The sequence below is a fragment of the Cryptomeria japonica genome, chromosome 9, assembly GCF_030272615.1.
Source record: "Cryptomeria japonica chromosome 9, Sugi_1.0, whole genome shotgun sequence".
Taxonomy (NCBI): domain Eukaryota; kingdom Viridiplantae; phylum Streptophyta; class Pinopsida; order Cupressales; family Cupressaceae; genus Cryptomeria; species Cryptomeria japonica.
This window is the reverse complement of record NC_081413.1, coordinates 188,241,853-188,264,320: the sequence shown is the minus strand read 5'-3', so window position 1 is coordinate 188,264,320 and position 22,468 is coordinate 188,241,853. Positions and strand designations below refer to the sequence as shown.

The 22,468-nt window shown below is 36.1% G+C and overlaps 1 protein-coding gene across 1 annotated transcript in view; it reads right to left on the bottom strand.

Annotated features, from left to right (window-relative positions):
- The window catches only part of LOC131038330 (geranylgeranyl transferase type-2 subunit alpha 1), a 114,392-nt gene extending 93,708 nt beyond the window's left edge, over positions 1–20,684 (bottom strand). The window contains exons 1-4 of the mRNA XM_057970716.2: positions 20,258–20,684; positions 19,933–20,092; positions 4,232–4,398; positions 4,013–4,117 (exon numbers count right to left, since the gene is read on the bottom strand). Coding sequence (XP_057826699.1) covers positions 4,013–4,117; positions 4,232–4,398; positions 19,933–20,092; positions 20,258–20,367 — 542 coding nt within the window. The 5' untranslated portion in view covers positions 20,368–20,684. The remainder of the gene's footprint in view (positions 1–4,012; positions 4,118–4,231; positions 4,399–19,932; positions 20,093–20,257) is intronic.
- Positions 20,685–22,468: the final 1,784 nt, after the last annotated feature.

Sequence of the window (22,468 nt, the reverse complement as noted above, 5' to 3'; positions counted from 1 at the left end):
TGCGTCAAAAAAGGTGATCATCTAATTACTTTTCAATACTAGGCACATTATTATCAACCTAAAATGATTTAAGCTCACGATAATTCATAATTCTTCAACACGAGGAAAAAGAGATGTAATCCTCAAAAGCATTAACACTTATGACGGGATCTCATTTTATGCATAGTGGATGAGAATACAAGAATACATGGAAAACTTATGAAATTCAGTATTTCATAGCACATGAGAGAGTTCAATGCTAGTTTCATCTACTCTCTTGTGGCTTATTTCACATTAATTACCTTCGCAAAATTCTCTTCTCAAATATAATCATTTTGCCATGATCATCATTCTAATGTATATATTTCCATAATTGAACTACTTATATTTTACATGAATATTCCCCATTTCTTGTCTTACCTAAGTTCACTAGGTTTTACATATTCTATCCATCATTAATATCATTTGACAACCCAAACATGCAGAGGTGAACAATTGTTTTCTATATCCAATTCTAGTTTCGTTTCCTCTTCTTGTGTAACTAGGTTCACCATGTTCTCAAGGCCTATTCTTTATTAGTATTGCTGGTACACGCAAAATTTTATTTCTAATAATGTCTGCACTCTTAAGAGGGCCTTAGTAGGTTGTATGAAGGGAGGAAGAAAATGATTTGGAGGATGCTTTAAGTTGTTGTGGTTTTCCAATTATCAAATAAAAGAGAATTATGATTCCTTTTCTTCAGACTCTAAAGGGTCTTTTTCATCTTGTCCTACGATGCTAGGAAAATGTGGTATCACTTCCTTGGGAATATGAGACTTGTTCAATACCACCAAAGCTTGAATGTCGCTTGTTCAAGCACACACCACTTGAATTGTTAGTTATATATCTTCATGAATCTTAGCGTTCATTATATGTTCTAATTGATAAAACCTTCTAATAGACACCCGTATTGATAAACATCTTAATATTTACACTTGAGACTTGTAAGATAAAGTATGTTAAGCTTTGGGAGAGAACATGCTTATCAACTTGATGCATAGGAATAGTTCTTAGTAGTTAAGCTCAAAACATGGTTGCTGTTATGCGTGATAACTAAGAACCTAGAAAACTTTAGATGGGTATCACCATAATGACCTCATAACCTTTCGAGATGATAACATGTGATCCTATGACCCATCCCCTTTATGAGACTTGTTTTACATTTTATACACTTGATCAAGTTTCAACACCATTATCTTAGTAACATAATACACGCAGTGATGTCTTGTTAATTAAACATATGTTATTGTGGTGTACAGCTAAAGCACGAGAAAGCACCAAGTCTTGTTTATGTCAATGTTCTTAGATTATAACATTTCTCTAATACTTCCTTGGGCAAATGATGGCTTATGGGCTTTAACCTAGGACTTTATAATGTCCCCTTTTATAAAATGCCCTAGTTTACCCTGGATTATAATTCTTAACTATTAAGGGTGGGTTAGAGAGGGAATATCTTTGTCTCTTTAATAGAAAAAACCCAGAGTATCGCCTTATCTCCCTGATGGTTGCAGGTTCGATCCATTCTTTATGCTCCCCTTTTTCAAGATTATTCGATCCTCAAACACCAATGCAATACTTAAGCATTGATCAGTAATTAATTACCAATAAATACTGATCATAAGTACTAATACGTTATTAGTCAGTAGAATGCAGATATAAACAGCATTCATTATGCTATGTAAGGGGAACTCATACCACAACCACTGTATAGAATCGAACTGCTGTATATTTACTTTCTTATTAATGCCAAATCTGTGGGTGTTGTCTTCTTATACTCATCCCTCAGGCTTGGAGGGTTACAACCTTCCTTCAAAGTGGTGACTGTTGGAATGGGATGTGTTCCTTTGCTACAAACCGTATGTCTCTTCATGATTTAATCGCTCTTTTTAATGTATCGCTGTTTATTCTAACTAATCCCTCATTCCATCCTAGAGAAGATCGCTACTAGAAGGGAAAAGGATAGGTTCTTTCATATAAATATTATTTACTATATATCAAATCTTATCATATCTGCCCTGCAATATCTCTGACTGTTGAGGATAGACAATTTTAGCATGTTCTACGATCAATGAAATTGTGAAGTCTTACTTGCATAAGACAATTTCATATTACGGTTGGGATCTGTTTACTGTTTTGGTCTAGTGTCATGGCGGGGATAAGACAGTCTATATTAATATGACTGTTAAATACTGCATAAGAACATGATCAGGCTTCATATATTAAGCATACATATTAAGCACATGCCCATGCATACCACCAAGAACAAGGATGTTACTGCCTGTAACTTAATAACAGTTTTGATCTGATCGATGGTGATATCACTGCAGGCTTTTGATTCCTTTCCTTTATATCACTTATTGTGAGGGAGAAGTTGTTGATTGTAATTAGGTAGGAATGGCGGATTCCAATTGCCTTGGGCAACATTGGAATCCGCCCAAAGGGCTGACCCCTCCTTCAACGTATAGGGCTGGGCCCTCTCTCACGGCACTTCCCAAAACCCCACGCTACATTCAAGATAACGTGCACCCATGAATAGGACCGACCCTATCTAATAAAGCATTTCGGTAAAACAGATATAAATAAATTAAAGGTTATTAATTTATTATAGGCCGACATAAATGGATCTTGCATCACATATAAATAAAGACATCTTCACCTCATTCAATACACAATTAATATATCCTTTCATGCGAAATATGCATCTGCCTAATGATGTGAAATATACATCTGCCTAATGATGTGAAACATACATCTGCCTAAATGCAAACGCTGAAGAAGGAACTTATGTGAATCACACCTGCCATTGAAGGAGCCAATATCAAGTACATGCTGTCATAAAGGAGTGCAAACTGTTCCAGAATTAAGGCGCTAGAGTTACTGATCAGTTTCAAGCATAAGTGCAGATCTAAGATGCAATAAAAGTGCAGATCCAGTGTATGAACCTGATTGCAGATTGGTGCGCTAAAGGGGCAGATCTAATGCTTGTGAAAGTGCAGACTTGTGGAAGATTTCATCAGCCCTAAGAGTGAACATCTCAGACCTCTACAAGTACTTGAGATAAGTATTGTAATCAGAATATTGAATCTAATCCATAATCAGATCTGAGGATCTTTTCTGGCTGGGTTTTTCCTCCTAGGAGGTTTTCCCAGGGTAATTGTGTTTTGTTCTTATTTGTTCATTTCTATGTTATGCCTAAATCTAGAAATCTCTAAATTCTACAACAAACAACTAATTAGAAACTAAATTTTGATTTCTGAGTTTAACATTAATCTGAAAGTATAAAAATTAATAGAAGTCACACCTCTTCATCATGTATGCCCTTTGGCAAGAGACACACCCTTTCACCATTAGCACCCTTTGAAAGAGTGCAACTCTTAATTATTTCTTCCTTTTGGAATGGACACAACCTTTCACAATCACATCTGCAGTTCTTATTTTTCCAATTATCCCCCCTCAAATGAGGTACTCTTCTCCCTTTTATATCTCATGTTTGGGGGAATCACAACTTTTCATTCCATGTCTTTTGATCTTTCATTAACTTAATTAAATTTTAATTATATTCTTTTATATCTTAATTCCATTGGAATTTACTCCATGGATGTTCATCAGTGCTAGCACCACTACAAAGATTCCGTCATTGTTAATATAAAAATATTTTTGTTCATTAATCGTAACTTGGAGCAATAAACAAATTGCATGGCATATGAACAGTTCATTGTCAACTAACAAATGTTGATATACTGGAGACCTGAATCACTGTCCGTGGGAACTGTCCTCTGTTTCAAACAAATATTTTTTTAGATTATATCCAAAAGTAATTTGTTCAAAAGTTTTTCACATGAGCTTGCAAAAGCTCTGTTGCTAGTATGCTGCATTGTAATTGATTGAAGATTTGGATTCATTTTGAACTTTATGGGGCTAACAGTGGCAAACTTAGTTGCTTCAAAATAAAACAAATATATATAAATGAAACCAAGGCTGCTATTGTCCACACCTGCGGTTATGCCAAGCAGAATAGTTGCTGAAATTTTCATTTATCTTCTTTGTTGTAAAATTCAACTCCTCCTCATCAGGAACTTTTTTTAATGCTGCAACAAATCTAGCAAACACCAAATAACCAAACAGATTATACAATGTGTCCTTCAAAGGCTCTTAAATGAAAGCAGGAACTGCTTGAAAAAATCAATATTGTTTTAGAAATCACAATTATCACCTGCGGTAATTCCATCCATGAAAATTGCGGCCATCTGCTTTAAGGAACTGATCTAAAAGCTGAAATTCACGGTCTAAAGAGGAATCCAAATAACCCATGTTAATCACCCATTTGCGGTGGTACCATGGACAATATGACTTGAAGTTCCTTTTCAAAGCTCTCTCTACCTGTTTTTTGCAACATAACCAAGAAAAAACAGGCTACCATGATACATAATAAACTTGCCAATAGAACAAAATCAATATCAATTGCTACTTCAAAAATTGAATATCCTAACAAAGATCACACCAGACACTCGCAAAGCACTAGTTAATTTAGTGCCATCAAATTTCTTCACTAGAAATTAGAAACAAAATATAAGCTATTTAAAATGCATCCAACTATGTCCATTGGGCCAAATTGATGGTGGTTAAGGGGCACCCATTGGGTTCAATCCCCAGCATGCTCACCTCACAAGCCCCATTGAGATAAGGTGGGCTGGCCTAGGACAACACTGTCAAGCTTGTAAAATCCCGAAATACCCTTAGCCCAAAGAAACAAATGTCCAATTAGTTCAACTAAACAAAACACAAAATTTGCCATCCATTATACAGACACCCATGCAGTTCTTATCCCAAAAAAAAAAATGTTACCAGAAACTATGCACGGCAAAAGATTGAAATCTTTTATAATACGGATCGCCAATGACTTATTATCAAAGTTGCATGGACACGGATACGGATGCAGTATCAGATATGGATACGGCCATTTTTTAAGACCCCCAATACGGATACGGCTGGATACAACATTCATAAAGAATACATACACATATTTAACACAATTTTCTAAGTTATTAGAGGAGATTTTCATTACTTCAAAAGCAATATAGACACAAAATTGCCACATAAATAATTATAAGTTGATTTAACAATTTACAATATGCAAGAATAGTAGAGCTACATTAGAATATAACCCAAAAAATGGGTCACCGAAATAGAAAAACATTTCATTTGTCTTTCTCATTTGGTGTAGGTTTTGTTTATACCAGATTTTTTATTAAAAAATTGCATGAATGAAGTTTTTTTTAATTAAATTTAAGAAGAATTATGTCAAATTTAACAAAATCAAATCACATAGTATCTAGCATGGTTGGAAAAATCAAGGTTTTTTGGGCATGTGTGGGTACAATATCCGATGTGTATCCGGGTCGTATCAGATACATATCCGTTTTGAATAATACGCGCGCCCAGCAACGGACAAAGAAGTATCTGGCTACTCTATTTATCATATGACAATCCAAATTTATGTAGAGTTGTATGGTCCTAAGTTTTTATTTTTAAAAAGGAGAAAAAAATGCAAAAAATATTTTAAAGACTTGGTCATTAATATGAAAATAGATTTAGATTTTGAGAACATCCAAGTTAGTCCTCTTTAACTTGATGGAACATTGTTTACTATGCTTTCTTTGAATCTTTATTTATTTTCTTCTAGTTATAGAAAACATTTCTACCACACTTTATTATTTTGGGAGCTATAGGATTGGAAGTCAAAGATCCGCTCTTGGGCTTAGATAGGACAATTAAAAGGCCCCTATTACGATCTCCTCCCCGAATCTACAATGATTGATTATTGACCCTAAGGGATAAGGCATGGATAGGGAAAGCAGGTACAAGCACCCCACTAGGTAGACCAACCCAAGTGGATGTCCATGTTGCTTGCCACTAGGGCCAAGAGGGCAAGTGTCCGCTCTTGGGCTTAGTGCAAGGATGGCTTTGGGCGGACCTATCATGCTTCATCACCCAAGCCCTAACATGTTGAATAGTAGAGAGTAAAATAGAATTTGTCTATTTATTGATTTGAGATTATTGCATGATATCATCTAACCCTAATAATTTGAAAAGTATAAATATATGTATATGTATGTATGTCTATGTATCCTTGGTTATGGTTGCAAGGTTTAAATCAAGGATCATCTTGTTAAGAAGGATATTTTACTTGGTAATGATATAACCCTAACCCTATTTCATCTCTTGCTTTATTGCATTTGTGATTCTAGGGCAAATTCTAGGATAAGTCCAGAAGGGGACGTTACAATTGGTATTAGAGCCTTAATCCTGCCAGCTTGCAAGACAAACCCACTTAACCACTATTCAATTAGGGTTATCTATTCAACCCTTTCTATATGTGTGTACCTTTCAAATGTATGATTCATACTTGGCGTGTATTTATATGGCTTCGTGCCTTGCGTTTATTTATATGGCTTCATGCTCGACGTGTATTTATATGGCTTCATGCCTTACGTATACACTTCATGTCTTATGTGTATTTACGTGTATTATTTCATGCCTTATGTGGTGCTTCATATTGCATCATGCCTTACATGTATTTGTACTTCATGCCTGACATGTATACTCCATGCCTTACATGTAACCTTCATGCCTTAAGTGTGTTCATGTGTATACTCCATGCTTTATGTGCTACATGTATTCACGTATATGCTTCATGCCTTAAGTGTATTCATGTGTATACTTCATGCTTTGTGTGCTACGTGTACTCACGTGTATGCTTCATGCCTTAAGTGTATTCATGCATATACTTCATGCTTTATGTGCTACATGAATTCACGCATATGCTTCATGCCTTAAGTGTATTCATATGTATACTTCATCTATGTATATGATTCATGCCTTATGTGTATTCATAAGTATACTCTTACCAAATGTGTTTCAGCATGTTGTAGCATCCTAAATTGTACTCCCTTACAATTTTGTCCGCATTTGGGCCCTCACCTTAGCGTTCATGCCTCAAGAGCTGACTGGGACCTGATTTTGCTCATACTATGCAATTTTGCCACCATTTTCACCTCACACTTCATTCTGGCCTCAATTTTTGGTCTTTGATTGTGTAGGACCAGGGTGTGGCACCCAAGTCCTCAAGGGACCAAAGCGCCCAGCACCCTGGCCCTCCCAATTAAGACTCAATTTTGGGCACCTTAACGATCACAAGGTTTGGGCGAATCCGGACCCCGTGTCGGCTCATGTAGGAGAATTAAGTTTTTTTTTCAACGGACAAATATTAAAGGAGGTCTACCCCTCTCATTTAGACATCACACACATCAATTCAATTCAACATCAAGCAATCAAGCATTCAAGTTCAAGTGAGCAAACAATCGGTCTTCTTTCAAGCATTGGAGCAGAGATGAGGTCAAGATTCAAGCATTGGAGTTGACATTCTTGTTCTATGTTATTAAAGACTTCATGAAACCCTAATTCCATGTGGAGACAAACAAAACTTCACAAGGAGGTATAGCATTTGTGTTTCAATCATTATTCAACATCTCCCTCAAAAGGAGAACATTTCCATTACTGCAATTCAATCATATTTCATTTCTATTTCATGGTTAATTCCAAAACCGTGGTTTGACCTAAGGCAAAACCCTATTCCCAACCTATTTCCCTTCCCTACTGTGCGCACGAGCAAGTGCGGAGCTGCAATCTTTAGAATTGGCTATATTCACAATGACAAATCAATCCCCCATTGGAATGCGAAAAGTGCAGAGGACCAAAACGACCACCATCTCTGTCCCAACAAATCAGGAACTCCTCCTAGGAACAGATCTGAATATTCTTACAATCCTCAGATCCAGGTTTGTGGCTCGATCCGACGACTGTAGCTTATTGTTCATGTGTTTTTACATCAATTCTAGCATACATTTTCACAATTCAACTTAAAAGAGGGCAGTCCAATCAAATCCAATAAATCCAACATAATTCTCAACCCTTAATCCTTGCTAGTTTGTGGCAAGATCCATCAGATTTACACCTCTTTTCATGTAATGATCCCCAAGTACAAATTAGCGGTTTTCATCCTTCTTGTGGTGGAAACCCTAATTTTTCAACATCACACATGTTAACTCCATGCTTTGTGTCTTATGTATGCTTCTAATCCTATGTGTTTGCCCCATGTCTATCATGTTTTCAGCATGATTACTTCATGATGTATACCTTATGTCTTTGCATCATGTTTAAAGTGTTTTTAACAAAGTTATTCCATGAGGGTTCTTATAAATATTTCAAGAGCCATATTCTTGCATTCAAATTTTAAAAAATGGAGTATATGTTTTAAATTATCAAGACCCTTCCTTTTGCAAACACAATGTCTCACAATCCCCTACATAACATTGGTAAGACAACATAGGGTGTATGCCAAAGGATAGGAAGGAAGAATGTATGAAAATGCAGGTGCTCAAGTGTAATGTCTCCTACCTGATCTATTTCAATATACTAAAATTTATTGACATTCTTCAATTAGTTATTAACAAGTTCTTATTTATTTTCCTCGTTAGATGATTAATTTCATTATTCTTAGTTCTTAATATAGCTATCAAACCCTGCTACTACTTTGGTTTTAAGGGATAAGGATTTATGTATGTTACCAAAGAGCTTAGAGACCAAATACAATAGGCTCCTTCAAAGTTTACAGATCCAAGCCCTTACCTATCTTGGGTCTATACCCTCAAGGTTTATGGGTTGCTGATCCCCACCCTATCTTGGGACTTAACCTATTGCTTGGATTTAGACTGCCCCTCTTTGGAACATCTCATTCCCATCTCCTTAAATACTGACAGTAATAACATGATTTAGACTATAAGTATACTAATTTCTTATGTCTTATGAATATATATATGAAATTAAGTATGACTGTCATACATGTTGCAGTCCATATTAATATTACTATTAATTCTGCATAAGAACATTATCGGGCTTCATATATATTAAGCATACTTATTAAACACATCCCCATGCATACCACCAAGAACAAGGACCATGCATACCACCAAGAACAAGGATGTTACTGCCTGTAACTTAATGACAGTTCTGATTCGATCTGATCCATGGTGATGACACTAGATGCTTTGATTCCTTCCCTTTATATCTCTCAATGTAAGGGAGAGGTCACACCTCTTCATCCTGCATGCCCTTTGGCAAGAGACACCCTTTCACCATTAGCACCTTTTGAAAGAGCGTAACTCTTGATTTTTTCTGCCCTTTGAAAGGGACATAACCATTCATAATCAGATCTCCACTTCTGATTTCCAATTTATCCCCCCTCCCAAATGAGGTTCTCTTCTCCCTTTTATATCTCATTGTTGAGGGAATCACAACTTTTCCTTCCATGTCTTTTGAACATTCATTAACTTAATTAAATTTTAATCAATTATATTTAATTATATTATTTTATATTTTAATTTAATTTTTAATATTTAAATTTTATTATTATTATTTATTATTAAATTCTATTTCAAAGTGGGGACATTACATCAAGCACCATAAAGTGAGGGTGTAAGAACTTAATGAATATAACAAGGAGATGTTGAAAATAATAACCACTCACAATATATCCATGACAAACAATAAGGCGCTAAGACATTAGACAATAGCCATAAAATCATATGAGGGGCAGTCTATAATAACAGTACCATTGTCAAGAACACATCCATGACAAGTTTACAACACAAGACTTAGTAGTCCCCTCTTGAAATCCACCTGTTTAAAACCTTGAGCTTATAGAATTTGTTGCCATACATACAAGTTATTGGGCATTTCCAAACTCTTCTCCGTAGCTGGACATCTCAATCTCCAAGTTAGATGGCAATTCTGTCATGTCACAGATATCAACATGAAATTCAATAAGTATCAAACACTCTGTATATAGACAGTATTGATATCCAGTTAAGTTTTCACAGCATCTTCTAGACATGTTTGGATCAAAACTTGTATCATAAATAATGTGGCCTCTACACGCTTTTGAGAAATTTATCTCACCAACTATCATAAGATCTCTTAACTATTGACTTAGACATAACCATCCAACAACTTATAAAGCAAGAAATCTAGACATATTTGTATACCTATCAAGTACCTTATGTAATGATGGAGTGAAACATCATTTAGGGTTTCCTCACTGCTGCAGTCATAAGTAACGATACTTATCATTTCACAAACTGCTTGTCACACAATAGGAGACATCACTAACATCATATTCAAAAATAGTAACAGATAAAGCACAAAGCATGATTAAACGTAGTAATTTGTCAAAGCTTCTTTAACAGTCAAATTCATAACAGTCTATGCTTTCTTGAACAAATTGTGTTAGGGTACAACTACAATACAAACAATGAGCTTCAGTGAACAAATTCCTAACATCATAAGGTCTCCATTTTATAATGTGTAGTTAGCACGATCATTTCAAAATTGAGGTCATAGATGTGTGTCTGCTTCTAATCCTCATCTTAACATATGGAAAGCTCACCCTTGCTTCGAATCAAAGAGATAATCATATGTCAGACCAGTCAAACGAGTCCCTTACCAATACAAGAGAAAAATCAGTTTTCAGTAGATAATATTTTGTCTTCCGTTCTAAGATGAGAGAAAACTGGTCTTAATCTATTAAGATACTTCACTCATCCGGGTTCAAACATGCAACTCAAAAAAATATTAGAGTAACGTAGTGGAAGATAATATTAGAGTAACGCAGCCATTTTTGGGAATCGTACTAAACACTGTTGCTTGAGGATGAGCAACTTTTGAAAGGGGCAGACTGTCATACCCCTGCCGAAATTAGAGCCTTTATAAACACCAATCGCAGCATTAAATAATAGAATATGAGCGGCTAAGAAGTCAATGGGGGAGGGCTGACTCAAAATAAAAAATAATAAATAAAATTGGTTGTATCTGTTAAAGGGCCAACCCAAGACAAAATAGGGAGGGCCGACCTAGAACAGGAGTTTAAGAAATTGTATATTAATTACTCTCTCCAAACAGCAATAAAAAGGGAGTATTATTTGAAGAGCAGCAAATATATTACTAGGCAATTACCCAAACAAACTAACTAGGACTGAGGCGATTAATGTAAAAGAAGAACCACAACTAATTTGGAAGTGATGCATTGTTTCCAGGAGGTGAAATTTTTGGAAAGAAGGTGACTCCCCGTCCCCTCCTTGAAGATATATAAGGTAGGTCATTCGATTGAGTAAGGGAAAAAAAAACAGATTCAGATATAAGCAGCCTACAGTCTAATGCAACTATTAACTTAAAAAGACACATCTTTAGATAAGAAGGGTAACCATTGCAAAGGATATAAGTTATAACCCTACGCCTTTCTTGAAGGCTATACATGTAATGTCCCCTCTTTCTAGTTAGGATCAGTGATCAAAAATTAGTCTATCAACGAGTCTTATAGACTAATGAGATGGCTAAAGGACATTTATGATGGTGTTTTCCTCGAGTTTCAAGTACTATTTCAGAGTATTTCAGGATTGAGCCAGTTTTTTATTGTCACTTTCAAGATGCCAGCTTGAAACTAGATTAAACATCATCAGAAAGTGACAAACCTTAGAGAGAGTTGTTAATTTTAGTACTTTCAGATTGAATAAAACTCAGAAAATTAGAATAAGGTTAATTAATTTATTGTTTTCCAGACTTAAGCATAATAAAGGAAATGAAATGCAAAAGACAAAACACAGTTACCCTGGGAAAACCTCCAAGGAGGAAAAACCCAGCCAAAGGATCCTCAGATCTGATTATGATTTTGAATTCAACTGAACATTACACACTTATCTGGAGTATGGAGGTTGCAGTCACAAGATAGACGAGATAGAAGACTTCTTAATTAGTTTGTTAAAGAAGATTGCAATCTGTAGTCCTCCTTATCGGATTTTCTGTGTGCAGCAAGGGTAGCAGTACCTTTCAAGTAGGTCACAGTCCTTTAATGGAGTTCGCTGTATTTTGGATATGGTCTGCTGCCTCTTATGAAGTTCGCTGCCTTCAATTAGGGATCTGCTGATGTCTGATGGAGTTCGCTGTCTCCTATTGAGGATCTGCTGCTACCTAATGGAGTTCGCTGTCTACTGCTGCTATCTAGAGAAGTTCGCTGTTTGCCAGATGCCTTAAAATAAAGTTTGCTTTTCACCGAATATGATTTTCATCTGCTTGAATTGAGTGATGATAATGAGAAGCAAATGTTACATTTATAGGAGACATATTACCTTTTAACATGTCGGCCTTCTTTGCATTTAAACATTATTAATTATATTAACCTTTTAATTGAATTGGATAGGGTCCGCCCTATCAAGGAGGCGTGATGTGTTTAAGTGTAGCGTGGGAGCCTTTTAGGTGGGAGCCGAGGTGTATTGGGCCTGGCCCTATATGATGGAGGCGGATTCCAATGTTGCCCAAGGCAATTGGAATCTGCCAGCCCTAATTACAAACAACAAGAGTGAGCTTTCTTAGAGAGAGAAAGTGAGGTGCTTCCTTGCCTGGTATCCATGAGAGAGAAAAGAGCAAATTAAAAGAGATATTAAAGTTGATGCATAGAACTTCATAGTTTCCCTTTGGGTCACTTAAAACACATTATATTATAAAGTTTTCACCTTTCCTAAGTTCTTATTCATAGTGAGAGAGTGGAAGGGGAAGTGAGAGATAAAAAGTTGGTTTATGTGGAAAAGCATATAACCCAAAGTGAGCACTCTTAAGTGGAATATTACTATGTGGAAAAGGTAACCATTATTTAAATTATAAAATCTGATTGGAGTGTTAGGGTTCGGAACTAATTAGGGCGTATCTTTGGAGACTCATAAAAAGGTAAAAGGTTATGTTGGATATTATTTCTCTTTTTGCTTCCCTTGAGGAGTTTGTAAACCTTAGGGTTTTAGAAGACTTTGGAGACGGAAACCTCCATTGTTGTAGCACATCTGCAGCTATGAGAGACCAGCCAAGGGTGTGAGGAGGAACTCCATATCAGGGGTTTCCATTGAGCACTAGAGAAAATAAGTTTTGGTTTGCAAATTTGAAGCCACCTCCTTGCTTGTGTGTGTGGCCATACTTCTTGGCTTGGAGGACTTGGTAATACATTTTTTAGTTCATCTTTGCACAGGGGTAAATTGACATATGAGAGCATTTTGTGTGAAGACTTAGCAGTGGTTTTGAGGAATCTTTTGGACCAATTGAAGAGTTTACATTAGCGGCTGTAGTGAGGTGGCTGCTTGGCTGGCCGACCCTCTTATCCAGCTCTTTGAAGATTATTTTCACCCCAAACTACGTTCTAATCAGCTACAAGTTATAGTACTATCTTTTCCTATACAGCAAACAAGTTCTAAAAGGTTATGTTGATGTGTTTTTTATGCACACGCAAACACAGAATAAAATACCCAAAAGTATCTTATCCTCTCTTGAACAAAGTCTCTCAAATGCTGAAGATTCGCCTAAGGATCACTTGAGATAACTCCAAGGTTCTTTTATGTCGGGTCACAACGTGTGGATAAGCCCAATGGTTTGATGTGAAAATGCTAGAATCACAAAGGGGACTTACATTTGAACGCTTGAATTGCTGGAACTTAGATCCTAACTACTCGCTTGGAGAATAAAGAAAGAGCAAAAGGCATAGGGTTTAGGAAGATTAAGCTACTCCTAAGAATGCAATAGAAGAGTGAATGATTCGATGGAATCATACTGGGCAAGGTCTCATCATCAAACTGAACAATTTGCCACAAGCTCAATGCAATCTGCTAAGGTGCAATTCAAAGATTTTCAAATCATTATCATCAAGCATTGATTACCATTCAAGTTAATGCATAAACAATGGATGTATAACAATTTGAAGTTAAGCTCGTGTCATTCCAGTTGACCACACAAGGCACACTTACAATCAACAAGAGGCTAGTGGTATGGACTAAATGGATTCCACACAAATGCATTCAATGATTTCCTCCATTCAATCTAATCAACATGAAAGCAAATGAGTTGAGAAGTAGAGACCATGCAACTTGTTGAAATGACACATTAATTCACCATAACTTCAATGAAATCATATGCTCTTTACAACAAGATTTTGGCAACAATCTTTGCCTTCTCCTAATATAACTTCTACTCTAATTACTATCTACTATTCACTATTCATTATTGCTAACTATTCCCCTTTACAAATGAAGAGCTTGAGTTTTATATGGAGAGCTCATTACAATGAACGATCTGGATTGAATCTCCATCAATGGCCCAAATTTTACAATGAAACCCTAATTAGGGTTTGTTACAACAAACTCTATTCTAGCCAATGAAACAATTACAACATTTTGACACATGTCATCTTTAGAACATTCGACCAAGAGATAGTGGGTGTAGGTACATTGAAGTTTGTGCCCCCATGTATGAGCTTGGTTCATTGAATCAGGACATTCTGATGTGGAACTCCTCTGATTGGTGAGTAGTGACTGGGATGACACCTCAATTTGCACTTTGTGGACTGGGTTCATCATCATGAATGAGTATTGAATAACATTTCTTGATACTCAACATTATCCAACTTCAGCAGTGATGATGATGATCTTCTAACTTTGATTAACTCTTCTCAAACTATCTTCTTGAATGTCTTGGTGCAAGGTGTAGATATTGACTTCCTCTTAGTTTTGGATCTTGAGACTGTCTTGGAGTGAATCCTTGATGTCATAGCTGCTTCTTCACTTCATCAATTCATTTCCTTAAGTTCTTTAATCCTCATGTGCAAAATTTATCAAATCATCTTCATTGAATGCTTTGAGGATAATTTTGCTTCTAGATTGGGGCAATAGAAGTGAAATTCGCTCCTAATTTGGAGCAAAGGAAGTGTTTTTCGCTCCAATCAGGGAGCAAAGGAAGTCATTGCAATTTGGATTCTTAGCTCAATATCATTCACTTACCTTCATTCCATTGACTCAAACCTTTAGTCTTTAGCCACTCATACATGAAAACATGTCAAATTGACCTCAAAGAAGGCTCTAGAATCAATTTTGCTCTCAACTAAGAGCAAAGGAAGCAAATTTCGCTCTTGCGAAGGAACAAAGGATGTAAATTTCGCTCCAATTAGGGAGAAAAGGAAATTCTCTCACACTTAATCAAATTTTGCCTTTCATCACTTCAAGTGCATCAAATCAACCTAGAGGAAGGCTCTATAAGCAATTGTGCTCCTAGACTCAGGCAAAGGAACACAAATTCACTCCCAACAAGGAGCAATGGAAGGGATTTTCACTCCTGTCAGAGAGCAAAGGAAGTAGGCCTCAAACTCACTTCTTAGCTAGGTTTTATCAGTTCCTTGCCTTTGCATCAACTTTAGACCTTGTGATTTTGCCTTCCTAGTGTGTAGATGTGTCAAATTAGCCTTAAGGAAAGCCTTAGAGAGAATTTCACTCCTATCCATGAGCAAAGGAAGTAAAATTCGCTCCCACTGAGGAGCAATGGAAGTGAATTTTGCTCCTAACAAGGAGCAAAGGAAATGACTCCGAGTTGAAGTTTTAACTCCTTTTTACTCATCAACCTTCATTCCACCAACTTAAATACATCGAATCATTCCACCAAGGGCAAAGGAAGTGGATTTCGCTCCTGAGAAGGAGCAAAGGAAATGATCTTCAAGTTCATCCTCTAGCTCGGTCTTATCACATCATGTCTTAGGTTTAGCTTTCATTCATCAAAAGGTCTCAATGCTTGCTTTGGATAGGATTTTCTTCTCACCCCAAGGCAATGGAAGGGAAATTCGCTCTCAAAGGAGAGCAATGGAAATGTTTTTCACTCCTAGAGAGGAGCAAAGGAAACGACTCAAATCTACCTTCTTCCCTCCATTACTTAGTTAAAATCATGATGCTCTTCACTTCTTCTATGATCAAAATGATGCCAAATGCATTATAACTTAGTCATTTTACTCAAATGTGCTCAAGATGTTAACTTCACTCCAAGATGAAGGCAATAGAAGAAGATTTCGCTCCAACCAAGGAGCAAAGGAAGTAGATTTCGCTCCTGGAGAGGAGCAATGGAAATAACCTTGCACTTAGCCAATTTTAGGTTTCTTTGATCTAGTATCGCATTCATTGCTCAAACCAAGACATCTCATGATGGCTAGAAGCAGTTTTAGATGATTTGGAAGGCCTAAGAGGGATTTCGCTCCTAAAGGGGAGCAATGGAAATAAAATTCGCTCCTAGACTGGAGCAAAGGAAATTTTAGCTTACTTAGTCAAATTTTACTCCCAGACCTCACCTCTCATTGAAGTATGCTCAAATCATCTGGATGATGAAGGAAACATTGCAATGTTGACTAGGCTTGATATAAAGGGCTCATCCATTCATTCGTCACTTCACTTCACCCCTCACGAAGGACTATCCTCCTAACTCTTGGCCTCTTGACCAACTATACCTCTCCAATGCAAAGGTTAATAGCAAAAGACTCTAACTATACCCTAGAAAGCAGAAAAAAAGTTGGGGTCCCTATTTGTAATGGGACGATGTGTGAATACATCACAACAGGTTGCAGCAGTGAAAGGTATATCAAAACACGTCAAAACAGACCTACAACAGGCCGTACCATCTAAAGAATTTGGAGTGTACAATAAACCCCAACTCAAGGGGGAAAATTAGTCTAAACACTCTATCATTATCGTCTTCAATAGACTACCATGTGGCAGCAATTTGGAGAGAAAAGAATCAGATTTGTGATCTTTGTGAATCTTTTACTGAGTAAGCACCTCATTTTCAGAGTGAGCACCTTAGTTGTGTGCTACATCTAGAATTCAACTTTTCCTCTACAAACTACCGGGTATGTTAGTAATGGTTTAAGGGACTTCACTTGCTTGTAATAGAACTATTAAAGAAGATTGATGTATTCATTTTCAATAGAATACTGATATAAGTATTGAGCTTAAATGTAATTCCAAATCAGTTTTTCAATTTACTTCTTGTTATTAGGAGGCATTTATCTTCATTCTTTCAAAACTTCAAACAAAAAAACAACTACACCTTCTGCAAAAGATCACATTCAAAGAAAAAACATATAGTATTATTAATTTAATTAAAGAACAAGCAGGTGTTCTTCTACTGTTCAGAAAATTCAGTGTCCTAGAGAGGTAGGACATTAAAATACAGGGCAGAATTATCCTTGGGAAGAGGACATAAAAGTGGATGAGAAATTTTGCTACATCTATAGTCTGCATTTATAAAATCAAGGCAGATTAGAAGAACATCATCAAGCAATCAGCATTTGGAAAGAACATCATCATGGACTCCATGTAATTACAGCAATCAGCAAAAGGAGATAATATCCAGATCGGAAAGGCGTGTAAGCAACAGATAAACAATCGACATCAGATTCTAACTAATCCGATTCAGATCTGTTGTATCAAACATCTAATAATCTTAACAAGTACTCTTGTGGTATATATTTAGCCTATGCACTACTAATCAGCATTTATGATACAATCTCTCATAAATATATGTTGAATATTAAACACATAGGTCTGATCATGAATCTGTTTGTAAACCCCAATCGCGTAGGAAAGGAAGTGTAAGGAAGAGGGGTAATTATGAGATTGCCATCTAAGTAGGCCACCTCGAGTGGATGTCCATGTTGACTGCCATTGGGGCCAAGAGGGCAAAGATCCGCTCTTGGGCTTAGATAGGACAATTAAGAGGCCCCCTACTACAATCTCCTCTCTAACTCTACAATAATTGATTATTGACCTTAGGGGATGAGGCATGGATAGGAGGCATGGATAGGGAAAGGAGGTACAAACACCCCACTCGGTAGACCACCCCGAGTGGATGTCCATGTTGCCTGCCACTGCAGCCAAGAGGGCAAGTGTCTGCTCTTGGGCTTAGTGCAGGGATGGATTCGAGCAGACCTATCAGGCTATAAAGTATCATATGAATATTTGAAATTTCGCTAATTTTTTTGCGTAGTGCAGGGATGGCTTTGAGCAGACCTATCAGGCTATCAAGTATCATATGAATATTTGAAATTTCCCTAAATTTTTTAAATATATATATATAGCTGTCCCCTTTGCCATCCCTTGTCATCCCCAAAAATGGCCTCAAAAATTCCCATCCCTAAAATATGCCCCCCGTCTCCACGTCCCAGAAACTTGATGGAACATAGAATTAAAGCCATGGCATATGAGATTGCCTTGGTTAAGGCCAGAGCCTTCCCAGTTGAAACAGCTGTGATGATACAGCTGTTAGAATATTTGAAGAGAATAGGGAACATGGAAGTTCAAGCTGGCCCAATATTGTGGCAGGAGAAAAGCTAAATAGAAGGAAAAACACGTGGATGAAACAAAATATCAAGTGGATGAGTAAATGGAGAATTAATAAGCAAGAATGTCCAAATGTAAATCCAATAATCAAAAGGTATGCAAGAGAGAAAGTCAAAGTAGTGATGTGGACAAAGCATCTCAAGTGAAAAAATTATGTCACACAATTCGATCCCACATCTGACCATGAGCAAAAACACTCTATAGAGGCAGATATAAAATTGTAAGCTAAAATGCTAATAGCCCAGTTAAGAACTAGCACACACCACCTTAGGTGCAAAACAAGGAAGTGGAAAACACACAAGGAGGTGTGGCTTGACAAGGTTTGTCATCTCTGCACATCAGGGTTGGTAGAAACAAAATGGCATTGCATCAAGGAGTGTTTGGCTTATGAGGACATTCAAGCCAAATATGCTATACTCTAAAAGTTGAATCTCAAACTACTTTGTTCAAGGAGGAGCGAATTGTGAAGATGGAAGATTACTTGATCAAAATCCATAGCAGAAGAACCATGATCAGCAAAGAAATAGTTGACAATTAGAAGTAGAGGTTCGCAATTCATTGATTGGACCTCTTGAGTTTATCATGTTGTTTCCAATCTTGGTTCCCATAGACTATCTGGTCTCATGAACATCATTAAAAAATTTCATTTCATTTCATTTATTTGCTACTTACTAGAGGGGTACAACATTTCTCTATTTGTTCAATTTCAATCTGAACTTCCAGATTTTGCAAGATCTTGAAAGGTGAAAAAAGGCCCTGAATCCAGTGAATCAAATCCTTTTTAAAACTAGAAGTCCATCCAGCTGCGGTCTATACAATTCATAATAATGAACTCTACGAGATTCTGAGAAACTCGACAGAGTCAGCCTATGTGAGTCCAACAGAGACCACTCAAGTCAATAATAAATGGAACATAAAAATGGATGAGGAAAAAGCCTATAATCTGCAAAACTGCAGACGCTTCTAATTCAAATTGGAAAACTCGGTACTAAATTAAAAAAACACAAAAAATAAACAAGACAAGCCTAAAAGCTGTGAAACCCCCTTCCCTTCTTTGTTCAAACATCTAAATTTAATGTTCTGCACATTTGGAAAGAGAAATACGTGATTAGCGTATAACGGGAGATATTATATGCGATTTTACTCAATTATTGGAGGTTTTGATTGTGTTTTAAGTGATTAAATTGCCAAATCTGATTGAGTTTTACGTTGTTTACAACTTCGAGCCTAAAATAAGCTACTGAATGTAAGCCGACTTCTGTCTCAACAGTACCCACATTGCCATGCAAAAACACAAAGTAAACATCAGCAAACATAGAGCCCTTGAGTTTGTGTTTAGACCGGTCTAATTCCAATGAAAAACACAGGGAATTTAGTATATTAAAATAAGTTATAAAAACAAAACAGACAACGAGCGAGAGAAATTCCACGTATCCAGGCTCACTAAGCCAAAAATTAAAAAATTAAAAAGATATTATTCCTATTTTCAAATAAATTTGCCAAAAAAATAAACCCCGATGTTTCGAAGCTCACAGTTGCCTTTAAAAAAGGAAATATACAAATCGATCCCTTGCCATGGTCAAATTATAATTAAAATAGGACATAAAGGTAGTACCAAGCGAAGTTCTCCGTTAAGGATCTCCCTAATTGCATCACCATCGCCTTCAGATTCCAACAAAAATTTTACAGCCATCTTGCGGTAATTCCATACGGTGTAAATTTCAGGGTTGATTTCAGCGAGACTGGCACTAATCTCAAGAGCTTCTTTACTATATCTGCTCAAAAAAATATACATCTCAATTCAGATTTTTAAAACTTTATGATGTTTTCCTAAAACCTTTTTTGCTCCATACTTGTTTAATATGCCCTAATTAACAAATGCGGATTGTTTTTATTGCAGAAACAAACAGATACTGTGATCCGGATCAAGTTTGGCATACATTTTGTCATGATGATTTTTGAAGAACTGAGTTTGCAGAGACTGAAGACGAGCTGCCTCTGCGACGTCTTTTTCTCCATCGCCTGACGACTTTCGAGGTCTCCCATGCATTTTGAGCTATAAACAAATTTCACTGCTCTTTATTTTTTATTTTCTGTACATTTGGCAAAAAAGCCGCTGCATTCAAGGCACTACCTATTGCTTGTGAACTTTGAAGAGGCTTTGAACAAAACTATAAAAGTCTATCATTGCCTTCGCAATTAAGGTTTTCTATTTAACTGATGTAACAGTGAAAATGTCATACCCGTGCCGTTTTCCCCACAGTCGCACAATTTTCCACTCTATGGAATGTATTCCAATCTCTCTGGATTGAATCTGCACATTTCACAGCTTGGAATTTTTTATTTTTTTTCCACAGTAAATGTTATTAGTGCATTGAATATATTATGTAATTTTTTATAGGAGTTGACAAATAATTTTATTTAAAGCTCAGCTTTTGTTTTTATATGTTTTAAGAGTTTATTCATTATTGATATTATAATTTAGATTGGTAGTAAGTATGTGTATCCATTGGGATTGTCAATTTTTAAAATTTATTAAATCTTAATCTTTGTAATTTATGAATCTTATTTTCAATTGTACATTAGGATGATATATAAGAACTAATTCAAGTTCATTTAAATCGTTTAGGAGTTATTAATGTACAATCTAGACATCTATTAAGTATATTTAGAAATTAACTATAAACATACAAAAATGTTGCTTCAACACTTTAGGATGATGTTACATGTTTGTTTGTTATTTCAAATACTTGTTCATCATTATTGAATCATATGGATTTGACAAAGAAAAATAGACACCATTTTCTCATATGTAGTCCAATAGATTGAACCAAAACCTTTTTAGTAATACAAAATAGGCTAGTTAATTTCCACATACGAAGTTCAAATCCACCATCAAGTTCATTTCCACAAGTGTGGAGTTTACCTTTACATATGTTGAGAACATATCTCTAGAAGCAAAGTTAAACTTAAGAGTCAACAAAAAATTTGTTCTAAGGTCATCGTCTAATATAATTCTCATATATGGGCAAATCATTTCGTAATATTTATGAGAATATTATTTTTATTAGATTGAAAACTAATTACCTTTTTTTTTAAGGAATTATGTCGGTTAAAGTTTCTGAACCCGTCAAGAAACATGTTACAAAGGGGATGCCCATGCCCTAGCCATCATCTTCATCATGCTCTATGCAAAAAATGTATCCTTTCCAAGGATAATATGTAGGTGAAGAACATTCTTTGTACCTCTACTATGCATGAGCACTGATGGCATTGATGGGGTTTAGCACTAGGGTCAAGAAATCACCCAAGAAATCCAATGTAATAACAATCTATAAATGGTATGGTCATGTTGGCTCTATGAAAAAAAAAAAAAAAAATCGGCCGTTGTGGAATTGAAATATATTAATGGTGTCTCATTATTTTAAAACATTCTCATTTTTCTTGTGTTGGAGGTTTGTGACTCGTTTGAAATTATTAGCTAAAGCTTCCTTTACTAGTTTCTAGTTGTAGAAACTTCATCACCCATCACGAATTCTTGATTTGTGTTAGCATTTGTGGCTTTTTTAGAACTAAATGCTCGTCAAGAACTATTGTTAGGGGTTCTTCACATTCCTAGAGCTTTTCAAGTCTTTTCTACTACACACTTGTCATTTTCTTTACCATGTCGAGGATTGATTGGGAACCTGAAGCCTTGAAGATTCTCAATTCCTAGTTATAAAAGGAGCACTAAAAATATCTTTTTTCTCTTTTTACCACCCATAAAAGGAATTATAACTTTTGAGAAGTTCTCCTCCGGTATCATTTTCAACACTTAGAGTTCTATCAAGAACCTTATTAGTGATCGACTATGAACTTAGAACCTTGGTGAAGTTTTGAAGTTCTTGGTACCTTGAACTATGCCAATAATCTCCTATGTTCTTATTGTTCCCTAGTTACATAGGTTCACCACCCACTAGGAACCTCTTTGAAGGATTTCATTCAAACAGTCACACTTAAAACCTAGTTAGGAACCTAGACCATGTAGGTAATTTGTGAGCCACTAAGAATTTTTTAAAGGTTCTTGATTCTACTTCGACATCACTTTATGAGAATTTTCTAAGTGCCTGAACTTAAGGCAAAATAACTAACATATGATAAATAAGAACACT